Source organism: Primulina tabacum, chromosome 14 (assembly GCF_025594145.1).
Source record: "Primulina tabacum isolate GXHZ01 chromosome 14, ASM2559414v2, whole genome shotgun sequence".
NCBI lineage: Eukaryota > Viridiplantae > Streptophyta > Magnoliopsida > Lamiales > Gesneriaceae > Primulina > Primulina tabacum.
In genome coordinates, this window is record NC_134563.1 from 31,592,716 (window position 1) to 31,607,101 (window position 14,386).

Consider the following 14,386-nt stretch of genomic DNA (forward strand, 5'->3'; position numbering starts at 1 on the left):
CCAAAACTGATGACCGCCTCATTCCTTCTTGCTCCCTCCACCTCCAAACACTCCCTCATACTTCTCAACTTCCTTGCCTGGTTGGAGTCTCCATCAGTGGAGCCTCCTAATATCATTTTAATCATTCCCGTGGCAGGGGGCGAATTCTTTTTTCTCTCGGGCTCAGGCTCCCTTCTTCTATTGGGTTCAATCCTCGGGATATTCCTCACACTTTCTCCTCGGGCGCCGGATCCTGGTTGCCGAGACGTCCAAGGTGGTATTCTCGGCCTCTGGCTATTGTTGCTGGGTCCGGGATGGAAGGTGAGACATAATTCCCCTTCAGTGCCTTGCAGTTTTCAGTGTTATGGTGGCACACTTTGTGAAAAGAGCAAAATCCACTCTTCTCTGGCCGGGATAACTGATGATCCGGGGCCAAATCTCTGCTGCACTCCTGCACTTCCCTCTCCCGAGCAATTTTCAGAGGCACGTTATGAGAAAAGTGCCCTGTATTGCCTCTCTTCTGTACCCTCTCCTCAGGTTTAGACACCCGGTCTCCTCTTTCCTTTCTCACAGCTTCCCTCTTCTGTTTCTGTGCCTCCTCCATATTGATGTATTTTTCTGCTCGTGACAATAGATCCTCGAAATCCCCCGGCACCTTCTTAGTCAGTGACTTGAAGAATTCACCCTCTCTCAAACCCTGGGTGAATACAGTAGTCTTTGTTTCAGTGGCAAGTGTGGGGACGTCTAGGGCCACTCTGTTGAACCTTCTGATATAGGCTCTTAAACTCTCTTCTGGGCACTGCTTAACTTCAAAAAGACTAAAAGCAGTCTTTTTGTACTTTTTACTGCTGCTGAAATGGTGTAAAAACACCTTCTGGAAGTTTCCAAAGGAGCTGATACTTTGGGAAGTCAAGCCCTCGAACCACCTCTGAGCTGAATCCACCAGTGTTGTTAGGAACACCTTGCACTTGATTCGATCAGTGTAACAGTGCAACATGGCCATATTTTCAAACCTGGCCAGGTGTTCCTCCGGGTCTGCATTGCCATCATAGTCTTTCACCTTCGCAGATTTGAAATTTCCAGGAAGAGGCTCCCGGACAATGATATCAGTAAACGGGCATCCTCTCGGGACTGCCCAGGCAACGCTCCGTCTTTCCAACTGTCCTTCCAGGACCTTCATCTTCTGCCTCAATTCCAACAATTCCTCTGCCATGGTAGGAGATTTGGACCCGGCGCTGGATTCCTCGTCTTCTCCTGCCATCTCATTCTCCCTCCTCCCTGCTCCTGATCCTGCTCAAATCCCTGTTCATGTCCCTGTTTATCTCCGGGTGGAGTAACAGGATGAGAGACCTCCTTCCTGGCCATAGCTTGCACGATGGCATCGGCCATCATTTTCTTTAACTCTTCAGGGGTCAGGGTAATGAGGTTTGGTCCGGTGTTATTAGCACCAGCTTGTCTTGAAGTCTGTCCTCCATCACCCTGGGCGTGAGAATTATCCTGGTTGGTTCTTCTTGTACGGGCCATATCAACGTCTCGAACTCAGTATTTCCCACAGACGGCGTCAATGATGTGATCCCGCTGAAATGGGTGAGCCGGGTAGGGAGCTCCAACGGATCAAATCAACAATTTGTAATGTTTGGGAATTTTGAGAGAAGATAATGGCTTGGATTAGCACCTGCAAACAAGAAAGTAACTCGTGAATGGGCGCCGGAGGGGTGTCCGACGTAGCCACTCCGATGCTAAAGTCAGCAGGTTGAAGATGAACACAAGTGATATTTGAGAGAAAATATTTATGGTGCTTAGAGTTCAAAGATTTTCGGATCCTTTAAGTGACATTACTACCTGCTATTTATAGTAGAAGAATAAGTAGTTACCTCGATTTCCGGGACATCTACTAAGTCGGTTTACCAAACTACCTTCTGATGACTTCTCGGACACTCCACACCCAAGTTGCTCTGACAGATCGGATTGCTTGTATCAATCACACTTGAGTATGGTTCATTTCTCGAGATAATGCAGTTCTCGAGGTTGCCCAAGTGGTGATGTACCCGGGAACTCTGCCCGGGAAGGCGAGAAGCGCCCGGATGGCTTTGCGAAGAGCTCGGGTAAAACCAAAATACCCGGGAAGAGAAGACTTGCCCGGGTCTTTAGGAAACATATCACGCATATGGGTCATAATCTCGGCTATCCAAGTAACAAACCGGGTTAATGCTTACCCGGATTCTAATGGGGGTATCACCAACTTTGGTTTCTGTTCGAGCAGTCGAACCATGAAAGTTTTGGATTTTTGGGAGAGTTGCACTCTCAAGAACAGGCTGAGTTATTGTCACTTTTGCTCTAGGCATTTTGCTGCTATGAATCCAATGTCTGCAGAAACTCTCCATTGTCTGCTTCTTTTTCCATCGTGTCTTGACTCCTTTTCCCGACTAAACATCTCACAGCCAGATTTCCAACAAATCCCACCAAAATCAATCCCACAAATCCACCCAAAAATCCTACAATCCAAAAGGGCCACGCTTGCTTTTGTTTCTTGACAGGAATAACTACTGAGAAATGGCCTTGGATTCTACTTTGACACTCGCTAGTCATGCTTATATCACTTATACTCACGTTCCCATTTTCATCAAATGCAGCACATCTCTTGTCGCGATTGCCACCCTTCCCTGGAAAACGTCCAGTTCTTGAATTGAATCATTATAGGCTTTCCCTTTGTGTCGAGCTCAGGTTTTGATAGTTTCGATGGTTTTTTCCTGCTTGAGAAAGATGAATCATACACAAGAAAACAAATGACGGGGCTTATCACTGTGTAGCCTGGTAAAGTGTAGTAGAAAGAAGACCAGTTGCCAAGATTATGGTAAACTATTAGAACCCTTTTCGAATACTGTACCGGCAAGGTCTTAGGGGGGTTTATGAAGTCACTGAACTTGGCACCTTTCCTCCAAAGGGTTCTGCTTCTTAGGCCTACCGCTTACAACTGAAACCTTGATTCCTGATAGACTTGGAGGGAGATGAGCATTGTGTAGGGCATGGGTATGCGGGCAGTGATGAATCAGAATTTTTAAGGCATGATCACGAAGAACTGATTCTAAGGTATCATTGAAGGCAAGTGAGAAAATTTGAGAGAAAAAGAAAGATGAAGTAGGAAATGCCCAACAAAAGTTCATTGAAAATGTAACTTTTAGAAAGAAAAAAATCTCTATTTTATGAAATTTATATCGATTTGCATTAGATATATTTAAATATGCACATTCAAAAGTATTTTCTTAAAACATTTGAAAATAAGATAATCATATTTGGATATATTTCCGAAGATAAAAAAAATATTTACAAAAAATCTGAAACTTATCATCATCAGGCCATCTCCAACCCTGCGCTATCAAACGCTATGATAGCGCAGGGTTTTGCACTCCAACGAAGGCTGAAGGCTGCGCCATTTCTCCAAAATGGCGCAGCCTCCCTCCTCTGGCGCAGAGGAGAAACCCAGCGCCATTTTGGCGTTGGGTTTGGGCTTTGTTTTATTTTTTTTAATTTTTTTAATGTTTTTAATTAATATAAATATGTATTAAATATTTTTAATAATAATATTATATAATTGATGAGTAAAATTAAATCGTGTTGATATAAAATATAATTCATAATAAAAATTAAAACACAAATAAATTAATTATAATTATATTAGAAAATTTTTAAAAATATTTCTAGTTTTTTATTTTATTTTTGATATTTTTAACTCTCGTAAATATATAATTGATAAAATATCAGAAAAACCAACAGAAAAATTTTGAAATTAAAATTACAATACCCAAATTGAAATACAAATACAAAGATAATACATAATTGGAATACAAATTCGAAGATAATACATAATTGAAAATTACAAAGATAACAATGCGAATAAAAACATAAAAATGACAAACAAGATAGATGATCAATAATCTCCTAAATTAGATCCCGATCCTCCAAAATCACCAAAATATTTCCGAAATGCGTCATTTTCGTGTTGTCCATGTTCTTCATTTCTTTTTTTTTTCAAAATTTTGGCTCGTTCCTTTCGCACAATTTCGCGCATTTCAGGATCACCTATCGTGCTTAAATCCATGTACAAAACTTTATTCTACTCTTGAAGGGTTGCTAATGCTATTTGTTGTTGTCTAGTTTCAATTTTTTTTGTTGATTTGCTAATTTGAGCTGCTCATTTTGCAATGCTAGGAGTTTCATCTCATAACTTTGTTGAAGTTCAGTGGATCCTTTTTGTAATACATTTATAAGATCGCGATGCCCTTCTTTCATTGTAGATATCAATTCCAACACATTGTCGTCCTTTTTTTTTCTTTAGATTAGATTTTTTAACACCAAGAGGTCGCTGGGATGAAGTGCTGCCTGCATTTTCATCACTACATAAATTAATTGAAAACGGAGGTAATCCAGGAGAACCTGATATTGGAGTATTTGGTGTCTGGCTATCTGACTGTGACGAGTCCAAACTTGTGACATGCATTCTTGCTGGTGCGCTAATTGGATTGATGTCACTCGAGAATTTCTCCATATCTTTCATAATATACCACACATGATCATATTTGAAGCCTTTACTAAAATCAGCATCTTGCATGAACAAATCTTTTGCTCGATTTAACTGTACGAAAATATCCAACTATTATCTTATAAGAAATTAAACTTGTAATTTAATAAATAGTTGAATAAGAAATACTTACAATATCCTCTTCTGATGCGCCACTTGGGCGGAGAGTTTCAATTTGACGAATGCATCCCCTTAGTTTTCCAACTTCACGGAGTATATTTCTCATGCGACACTGCAATGATCTTTTGTTACGTACTTGTAGAGTGTTTGGTTTGCTGATGTTGTAAGCTTCTTCGATACGAGTCCAAAACTGATCTTTGGATTGATTGATACCTATTATAGGATTTTGGGATATATCAAGATACATATGACATAAGACTATGTCTTCTTCGACATTGTAAGAAGCAGTTCTAGAATTTGAAGCCATTGAATTGCTTGGAATAAAGATTTGATTGGAATGAAAATTAAAGCTGTGATGATCTCATGAATCAGATATGTTTTACTTATAGTAGAAAGAAGATAAGATTGTAATCTCATCCAGCGGGCAAAATCATATGTAATCTCATCCAACGGTCATAATACTGATAAGGTTGTAGATAGCACAATTCAATCTCACGGCCATATTCTAGATAAGGCAATCTCATCCAACGGTCAAGATGATGATAAGATTGTAATCTCATCCAAAAGACATAATACTGATGAGGTTGTAGATAACACAATCTAATTCAACGGACAGATTGTAGATAAGGCAATCTCATCCAACGATCATATTTTTTGATAAATTATTATATAATGCGACGAAATATCCTAGATTCTCACACCACATTCTACGCTCTCACAAACTTGAAAATGAATTCTCATTTCCAATTTCACGCATCATCATCTAGTTCATCTTCATTGTCTGATAATGAAGATGAAACACCTATTAATTGGATGGATGATTTTGAGAATTTGGATAATGCACGAAATGCAATATTGAATATTTTAGGCACAAGATCAACAGTTGGTTGCTACCTACATTATCCACCAAGAGCAAGAAGTCACACACGGAGGTTCAATACCAGATCATATAGTAATTCACCGTGATCGGGAAATTGCCGACTGTAATCTGTTCAACGATTACTTTGCCGATAACCCAAGATATAACGAAGCAATGTTCCGACGGAGATTTCGAATGTCTCGAAATCTTTTTCTTCGTATAGTTGATGAAGTAAAGAATCATGATATTTACTTCACACAAAGAAGTGATAGTGTGGGGCGTCTCGGGCTATCGACTATTCAAAAAACAACTGCTGCTTTGCGAATTTTAGCTTATGCATTACCCGCGGATGCTACGGATGAATATATCAAAATTGGAGAGTCAACTGCAATTCAATGCATGCAACGCTTTTTTCGAGTCGTGATGGAAATTTTTGCTGAGCGATACTTGAGATCTCCTACTGCCAATGATGTTGCCAGGTTACTTTATATTGGTAAAGAACGCGGATTCCCTGGAATGTTGGGAAGTCTTGATTGCATGCTTTGGAAGTGGAAAAATTGTCCAACGGCTTGGGCGGGTCAATATGTAGGTCGTAGTGGTTCTCCAACAATAATTTTAGAAGCAGTAGCTGACTACGACCTTTGGATATGACATGCATATTTTGGTATGCCCGGATCCAATAATGACATAAATGTTTTGGGATCGTCCAATCTATTTTCCAACATCGCACAAGGTATTGCCCCTCGAGCTCATTATACAATTGGAGGAAAAGAATATGATACAGGATATTACTTGGCTGATGGTATTTATCCTAAATGGTCAACTATTGAACAATCTATCCACGATCCACACGGTCCAAAAAAGAAATATTTTGCAATGAAACAAGAGTCCTGTAGAAAAGACGTGGAGCGTGCAGTTGGTGTTCTCCAATCTCGATTTGCAATTGTGGCATCTCCAGCACGTGCTTGGAAGAAACATCATTTACATGATATAATGGCAGCATGTATTATAATGCACAATATGATTATCGAAGATGAACGTGACCTTAGCGCACCCATTGAAGATATGAGAGAAGCAACAACTTCGGATGTAGAAATGGTTGTCGATGAGAATATCAGATTTCAAGAATTTATCGCTCGATATAAAAGGATAAAAGACAAAGATGCTCACTATGCACTACGGAATGCTTTAATTGATCATTTGTGGGAGGAATATAGTTGTTCAGATGTTTGAATTTGAATTCATATTAAGTTCTAAAAATAAATTATCTGTATTAAAATTATGTCAATTTTAATAATGAAGCATTTGTATTAATTCGTATTATAAATATTAGAGTTAATATATATAAGAATCAAATAAATAAATTTAACTATTAATAAAAATAAAATTATAATTACAATACTAATGTTAACATTAATTATAATTATATTGTTAAATTTATAAATAAATAGTAAACATAAAGAATATTCTAGGAATATATTTTTTAGTGTAAGATTTGAAGTAAATGAGTTGGAGATGAATGTTATATTTGGTGTAGAAACTGCACTATTTTGGTGTAAAAACTGCACCAAAATAGATTTATGGGTTGGAGATGGCTTCATCATACAATTTGATCTTTTATATACCAAAAGAAAAAAGAGAAAAAAAATTAAAGTCAAAATGTTGACTTGTGTAGTGAAATCAATAATTCATTTAGGGTTGGGACCCATATTCGTTATTAAAGTCAAAATGTTGACTTTATGTAGTGAACTCAAAAACAAATTTAGATTTGACCCATTAAATTTATGATAAGTTTGTAAATTTAAATTTACGTTTTCGTTCATTAATGAATATAAATAAAAGTTATATATTATGGATAATAATGTGTTTTTTATGCACTGATTTAATTGATGAATGACAAATAAATTAGTTAATGGATAAATAATAATTACAACTAAATATTTGATTATTGTCCTTAAAGTTTCATCTTAAAGAATTCCACATTTGTCTTCTTTTCACCATGTTAATAATTGCACGAGCTAAGTGAAGATGACTGAAACCGGCACTTTGAACATGCATGTGTGTTGTTGTATGTGATTCACCTTGTATGTAAAATATTGTAATTTTACTTATTAAAAAAAAGGATAATAAATCAGTGCATTAAATTTATTTTCCATATTTATCTTTGTAATTACCCATCACATAATAATTTATCAATAAAAATATTAATTTTCTTAATAACCCATAATGCTCCAAAGAAATCTTTAAATAACATTTTTATTATATTTAGAGAAAAAAAAAAACAGATAAAAAATCAAATATCCCTAATCAAAAACTTGTGTGATACTATCTCAATGTCGTATTTTATTTTGTGAGACTGATCATCCATGAAAAAATATTACATTTTTATACTAAGAATATTACTTTTTATCGTGAATATCGATACAGTTAACTCGTCTCACATATAAAGATTCGTGAGATCGTCTCACAAGAGAAACGAACATTAACTAACTCATAATATATGGTACATAACTATATATAGCACATGCAATGATCCATTCATTTTAGGAGGCAAAACCCTTTAAAAAAAAAGTTTCCCATATTAGAGGGCCTAAATTATATTTTACTCTATACTTGCACAAAAGATATTCTTAAATAGAAAATTTAAAAATTTAGAGGATGGATTACTCAACATCATGCTTCTGGCATTGTATTGTATACATGGTAGACGAATTATCTACAGATGTGCACAACTCACGCCCGACCGCGTAAGTAAAATGAAAGACTAGGGCAAAACTACCTTCATGGGATATATGCACAAGTTCCAACAAAAGTTATCTCAACCATCCCAGGCAGAATGAGGCATACAAAAATCACAACCCGATCTCTCGACTCTAAAAACACAGTCGATCGAATCGGTAAACAAAGCTTTCCTCACATATTATCAAGAAAAACTCGTGGTTTGATAGTTAGTTCTGCCCTTAGATGGAGAATCCTATTGATGAAAAAAGGGCTGTCTTCTGCTATGAAAGCGGTCCATGGAACACCAAATAAGTTTCTGTATCCAACAGCCTTTCCTCCAGTAAAGTTGTAATTTCCTTTATACTTGCTCACAAACTCCTCGGAGGGTTTTGTCCTAGACGCGAACTCGTAGTCAACTGTGAAGGTGTCCGATCCCTTCTCTTGCATACCTAAAAACAGCCCGAAACAATGGAAAGAACTCTGTTGGTCCATATTGCAATGGGCCGACAAGAAAAATCCTTGCCCTCTCAAGTGAAAAGCTTGCGAGTAGACTCGACCAGAAGGAAAGAGGTCTGTACACTCCTCTCGCTTTAGATCCAGATACACTGTACACTGTTGACGAGGTAACTCAAATTCAACAATCTTGACGGGTCGGTATTTATATGCACGCTCTGCAAAACGGCGGAATGAAGCATTGCCCTCTACCACCAGAGAGCGTTGCCGGTATGGAGCTTCTGCCTTGAAAAAAAGGGCATCCAGTATAACCTTGGAAGTAAGTTCAGGGTCAAAGTCACTGCAAGTTAGGACCTTTTTCAGCTTTCGGCAACTCATGCATGGAAAACGAATCAGGCGAATGAGACGTGTGCTCAATATTTCACGGCGTTCCTCCAGCTTTGGGTAATGTATTCGAGCCCATTTCAGCACAAAATCTAAGATAGCATCCTCTGAAGCTACCTGAAGATCATCACTGGCCAGAATTGCCTCAATACCAGATAAAGGCAGGTTGAGAACTTCTTCCTGAAACCTGGTAATTGTACAAAATAGCCTCTTCAGGCAGTAAAACCTTTAAAAAATTGCACTGAACAATCCAAGGTAAACTAATTAATAGTCAGAGACATTCTTCGTTTCCTGGCAAGGCAATCTAATCTAATCAGATTGTATTGTTGAAGAGAAATCGATTGGATTGTAAGTTAGAGAGAAACAAAATCACTACTTTAATTAGCAGACGCAAATTGCAAAATACAAATATAAAGAAAGTAAATAGTCAACCACAAATTGAAAAATGCATATCTTTAACACAATAGCCAGGAGCTTACTTGCTCATGTCCTTGAAGCGCTCAGCAAGAAATTGCTTGGCAGCATCTGTAAGTGGCTGAACTGTATCAGCCATCAAAACAGTCGAAGGAAGATCCAAATAAAGCAATGCTGATTCACAAGTCATCGGCATGTTCCGTAATAGACGGCTGCAATACCTCATGCATGATGCAACCTCGTATTTGTCAGCAGCCATTAACACATCCAACAAAGCAGATGGTGTTGTTCTTGTTAAAGAATTGCTATACATAAAATTTAGCAAATCCATGAGGGCAGCTTCCTCTGCTCACCAAAGAGGGGACCCAAACAACAGGAAAGTTCAGCATGTACATTGGAATCATACATAACGAGAAAGCAATGATGTCACACTAATGAACTTCAAGGACAATAAAATACCAGTTTTTGAATTGGAATATAATGTCGCGACTATATCAATTTACTGTTGCCTTATGTTCAAAAGATTACGAAAAAAATGCAAGAATATACAAATGGACATCCAGTTTCAAAAGGCACACAATTTCACAAAGCCCTATGTGGATTGTGGAATAGAATACAACCAAAGTACCAGATATATCCAACACTTGAAGATTCAAAGAATTTTAATAAAAGGTCCAAGTCAATCTAATTACCAAAAATAAGCAGCAATAAACACTTGATGTGTATCTATGTTTACCAGAGGCATGGACGCGTAGAGTTACATGTCGCTGCTCTGACTCTCTCATACCGTTTGAGAATAACTAGAAAGAAATGAACAACGAAAAAATAAATATAAATAAAAAATAAAGAATAAACAAGAAAACAATAGAATGCATTCTGGACGACCTACCTTGTAAAAGAATGGACTCTTTGCTGCCAAAATAGGAGAGCTAATGTGAACGGTCTTCACTATGATAGCTGAGTAGTCCATTCCAGAAGATATTTCATCGACCTGTGTAGCTTCATTACCTACAAGTGTCAGATAGATGTGTCAAATAGTTGGAATCGTAATCTCCATAATTCCAATGTTAATGTAATATTGTAAACCCAAAATAATAGATCAGAAAAAAGTTGGCAGAGGAGTAAAACCATTTTGTAAGATTCGTGACAAATTGTTAAAGGAACTTTTGAAAATCTATGAAGAATTTTAAAGGGCAACATGAGATGGGAACAAAAAAGAGGAACTTCAAATGAGGAAATACTCGTCATGTCAGGCAGGAGATTCATAGCCGGTGCTACATTTACAGGTGGCTCCTCAATCATTGCGACAGCTTCCTCTACATTTTCATAAGTAACACCATCTTCCATATCTGGGATATTGCCAGTCATGATCTGTTCTTCACGTTGCACCGTCAACTCTAAAGCTGAGGTCAATGGATCACAATTAATAAAAAGAACTTGGTAACCTCAAAGATTACACGGCTAAGTCTTCATAAACGAGTATTAAAACATGAAAATTACATTTCTAAACATAAAATTTTGGAAGTGGAACACATATTATTGAAACAGCAGGAGCCAAAGGTTAAACTGATACAGGGAACACATATCAAAAACTGTTACTTTCGGCTGAATAGCCCCAGCATCGACCCTGTGCCCCAGTGGTCCATCCTTGATCAGAAACGAACTCAGCAAACTTCACAAAAATGGTAAAGCTTCTTTGCAGTCTTGAATGAACAAAACATGATTCTACAACTTGATTTAAAAAATCACACAGACATGAATCACACTCCTTAAATAAAAGGATTTTATTTCTATGTCCAGTTTCACACGCAACATTCGACTCTACAAACACCAAGAAAACCCATTAATTCACATTCAGCAATCGTCAATGATTCCCCAAAATATTAAATATTTGACATAAATTACTAAAATAACTCTCCAAAAATAAATCCCAGAGACCAAAAAAAGCCATAAAAAAAGAAAAAATTAAAATTAAACACATGCACAATAACAAGACCTCTGACCGAATCCTAAAGCCCCACAAAACTTCAGAGTTTACCTCATTGCAAGCTAGAAACATCCATAGAAAAACAAAATGTACCAAATAGCAATTATAACGAAATGCATTTAAACAAATACATCGCAACCACAAATAAAATCCAAATTTATTCAAATTAGCCACAACATAAAAGAGAAATTACAAAGTTATACCATTGAGCTGATCATCGCGACGCCTCTTCCGGTTACACGCCCAAACAGCGAGGCTATCATCGGGGCCGGGTTTGGATTCGGGCACATCGAGTAATACCTCAATCCGAAGAACCCTATCAGAGAAATTGACGTCATTGAACGCGAACGCAAAGTCCGACAACTTTTCCGGCAACCCACTTCCAAACGAACTGCCCGATTCCATAACAAATATATTCGGATAAAAAAAAAAAACCCACTTTAATTCGCCCAAAATTGCAAGGATCTGCACACTTATTCAGTCGTATGTGACTGTATCAACACAAATGAGTACGGATTTTCCCAGATTTTTCGAGAAGCTGACGATTTGGGCAGAAGAAAACATGGAAAAAGAGAGAGACGCAACGGAAGCCTTGGTGTTTTATAAAATTTTCACCAAATTTTACTTTATTTTATTAATTTCACAATCCTTTTACCTTTTTTCTTTATCATTTTAAATTAAAAATGGCATTTTATTATAAATGTATTGTTAATAATTATTTTTATTCGAATATGACCCAAAAAAAGGGTAGGTTATGAATTTTCTTTTTGATTGTATTTAAATAAATGAATTTGATTTTGGAGAAAATGATTTTATTTAATTTGATGAATATATTTTAAATGGCACTCATATAGATTATATTTGAAATTCACCCATATAATTATTCTTGAAATTATATAATATAATTCAGAGTGAATTGGAAAATCATTTCGATTACTCTTGAATTGATGCATTTGGTTGTGGAAGAATTTGAATGATGTATTTCGAATAACACATATCTTATTTGTATTTAAAATACATCACAATTATCATTGAAATTGTTTATCTTAATATAAATTCGATTTGAAAATCCATTTGAATTGTTTCCATCAAAGCAAATCATAAAGGATCATATCAAATTTATCAATGCAAACGTCCATTAGCAAATCAAATAATTTGACATCAATAAATTTGAAATTCATTAATCATATCAAATTTATCAATATTCCAAGCACAACCTTCAATCATTTCAATAATTAGAGGTAGCTCGAATGGTAGGTATGATGCCCTCTTACCAAGAGGTCAATGTTCAATATCTCCTTTTCTCAGTCATCCCATCTTTGAGCATGTTATATTGGGCATGTGGCTTACCCGATCAGTATAATTTGCATATTATTACGTTGATAATTGAGATTTATCCAAAGCGCACCAAAGATATCGGCAATGTTAAAAATTATTATTATCATAAGAGTATGTATCTTGTGAGACAATCTCACCGATTTTTATCTATGAGACGGTTGACCCAATCCATAATTAAAATGCAAAATTCATTCTCTAAAACAGTGTTGTTCAAATATATTTTCTATGTTGACCACCACAAATTTAATTGATACACATACTCTTGATACATTGACAAATTGATGCATGAGATATTGTAAATTACTTGATATATAATCCAACTAAAAAATCAATTTTATCCTTAATTTAACTAAATACATATTTTATTTTTAAAATCTATTTTATGATTAAAATTGTAAATATTTATATTTATTTAAAAATTATATTATAATATATAAGTATCTTGATATAAAATGGTAAATTATTAATTAACACAAATATATATCAATTCATAAATTATATACTGAATATAATATATTTTCAAATGTTACAAATATATAATAAATGATATTTTATTCTCTATCTATATTATAATTTTATAATTATATATTTCTAAAATTATAACTTAGGTATCATTTGAGATAGAATAATTGTAAAATTGATAAATAATTGAGGTGCATAGATAATTAATTTTGTGTGATAAAGTATATGGTGTTTGGTCTGGATAACAACCAACCGAACGTGAGATAAGTGCTGATTAGTCAACCATCTTGATTTTATCTCATTCATCAAACACGGCCTAATTAGTAAACAAATTATATATACATCTAAAATATATTTTAATATACCGATAAAAATATAACAAAATAAATATTTTTTGTTTATATTTATTTTAAAATACAATTGTCGAAAAACCACGAAACTTACCAGAAATTCCAATATCAAGTGCAAAAACTTACTGCCATTGGAGTTACGTAAACGAGAAATGAGTGAGATTTTTCATGTGTTGTCCTATCGGTGGTTCGATGGCCAAACACCAATATCATTTTTTTCAAGAGATTTCTCTTTTTCATGATTTATAACTTTCTTTGAACATTTTCCTTATTCCAACATATTAATATCAGATTTTGAAAAAATAAAATGATGATTATTTTTGCTTCTTTAGTCTGAAAAAGTACCTCGGGTCCCTCTTGAGAGATACTTATTTATTATATTTTTATCAGTATGAGAAAAAAATTAATTGTATATCGGAGTTGATAATTATTTATCGTCATATTTTTTTAAATAAATATAATGTTTTTTAAAAAATTAATCATTAAAATAAATTAAATAATCTTGCAAATAAAAATGTGTATCTAATTGAATTTATTAATTGTAATTGGAATTAAAAACTATTTAAGTTAGATAAATTGATTTTTTAGCTTTATCATCTACCAATTAAACAATTTACATTAGTTAATGCACAAATGTGTCAATTTATAAATAATCTACTATAAATTAAGTCGTTTACAATAGTTCATGTACACTAATTTGTCAATATATCAATAGTTATAGGCAAAAACTTGTGTGAGAC

At 35.2% G+C, this 14,386-nt stretch overlaps 5 protein-coding genes across 5 annotated transcripts; 2 read left to right on the forward strand and 3 right to left on the reverse strand.

Moving 5' to 3' along the window:
• Positions 1-205: 205 nt before the first annotated feature.
• Positions 206-1,159, reverse strand: LOC142523947 (uncharacterized). The gene has a single exon (XM_075627678.1). The coding sequence runs from the start codon at positions 1,157-1,159 to the stop codon at positions 206-208; it is 954 nt and encodes a 317-aa protein (XP_075483793.1).
• Positions 1,160-2,138: 979 nt separating this feature from the next.
• LOC142523948 (uncharacterized) lies at positions 2,139-3,143 on the reverse strand. Its single transcript, XM_075627679.1, is given in 4 exon segments — positions 2,139-2,343; positions 2,345-2,625; positions 2,627-2,938; positions 2,940-3,143. Coding segments are annotated over 4 exon segments (1,002 nt in total).
• A 2,264-nt stretch (positions 3,144-5,407) lies between these two features.
• Positions 5,408-6,188, forward strand: LOC142523949 (uncharacterized). The gene is made up of 2 exons (XM_075627680.1): positions 5,408-5,610; positions 5,699-6,188. Exons 1-2 carry the CDS (start codon positions 5,408-5,410, stop codon positions 6,186-6,188), a joined length of 693 nt encoding a protein of 230 aa, XP_075483795.1.
• Positions 6,189-6,203: 15 nt separating this feature from the next.
• Positions 6,204-6,770, forward strand: LOC142523950 (uncharacterized). The gene has a single exon (XM_075627682.1). It carries the CDS (start codon positions 6,204-6,206, stop codon positions 6,768-6,770), a length of 567 nt encoding a protein of 188 aa, XP_075483797.1.
• A 1,394-nt stretch (positions 6,771-8,164) lies between these two features.
• On the reverse strand, positions 8,165-12,104 carry LOC142524434 (BTB/POZ domain-containing protein POB1-like). Its single transcript, XM_075628436.1, has 6 exons — positions 11,700-12,104; positions 10,751-10,912; positions 10,399-10,517; positions 10,246-10,309; positions 9,575-9,854; positions 8,165-9,282 (listed from the first exon to the last, which is right to left on the reverse strand). The coding sequence occupies exons 1-6, from the start codon at positions 11,899-11,901 to the stop codon at positions 8,451-8,453; spliced, it is 1,659 nt and encodes a 552-aa protein (XP_075484551.1). The 5' UTR covers positions 11,902-12,104; the 3' UTR covers positions 8,165-8,450.
• Positions 12,105-14,386: the final 2,282 nt, after the last annotated feature.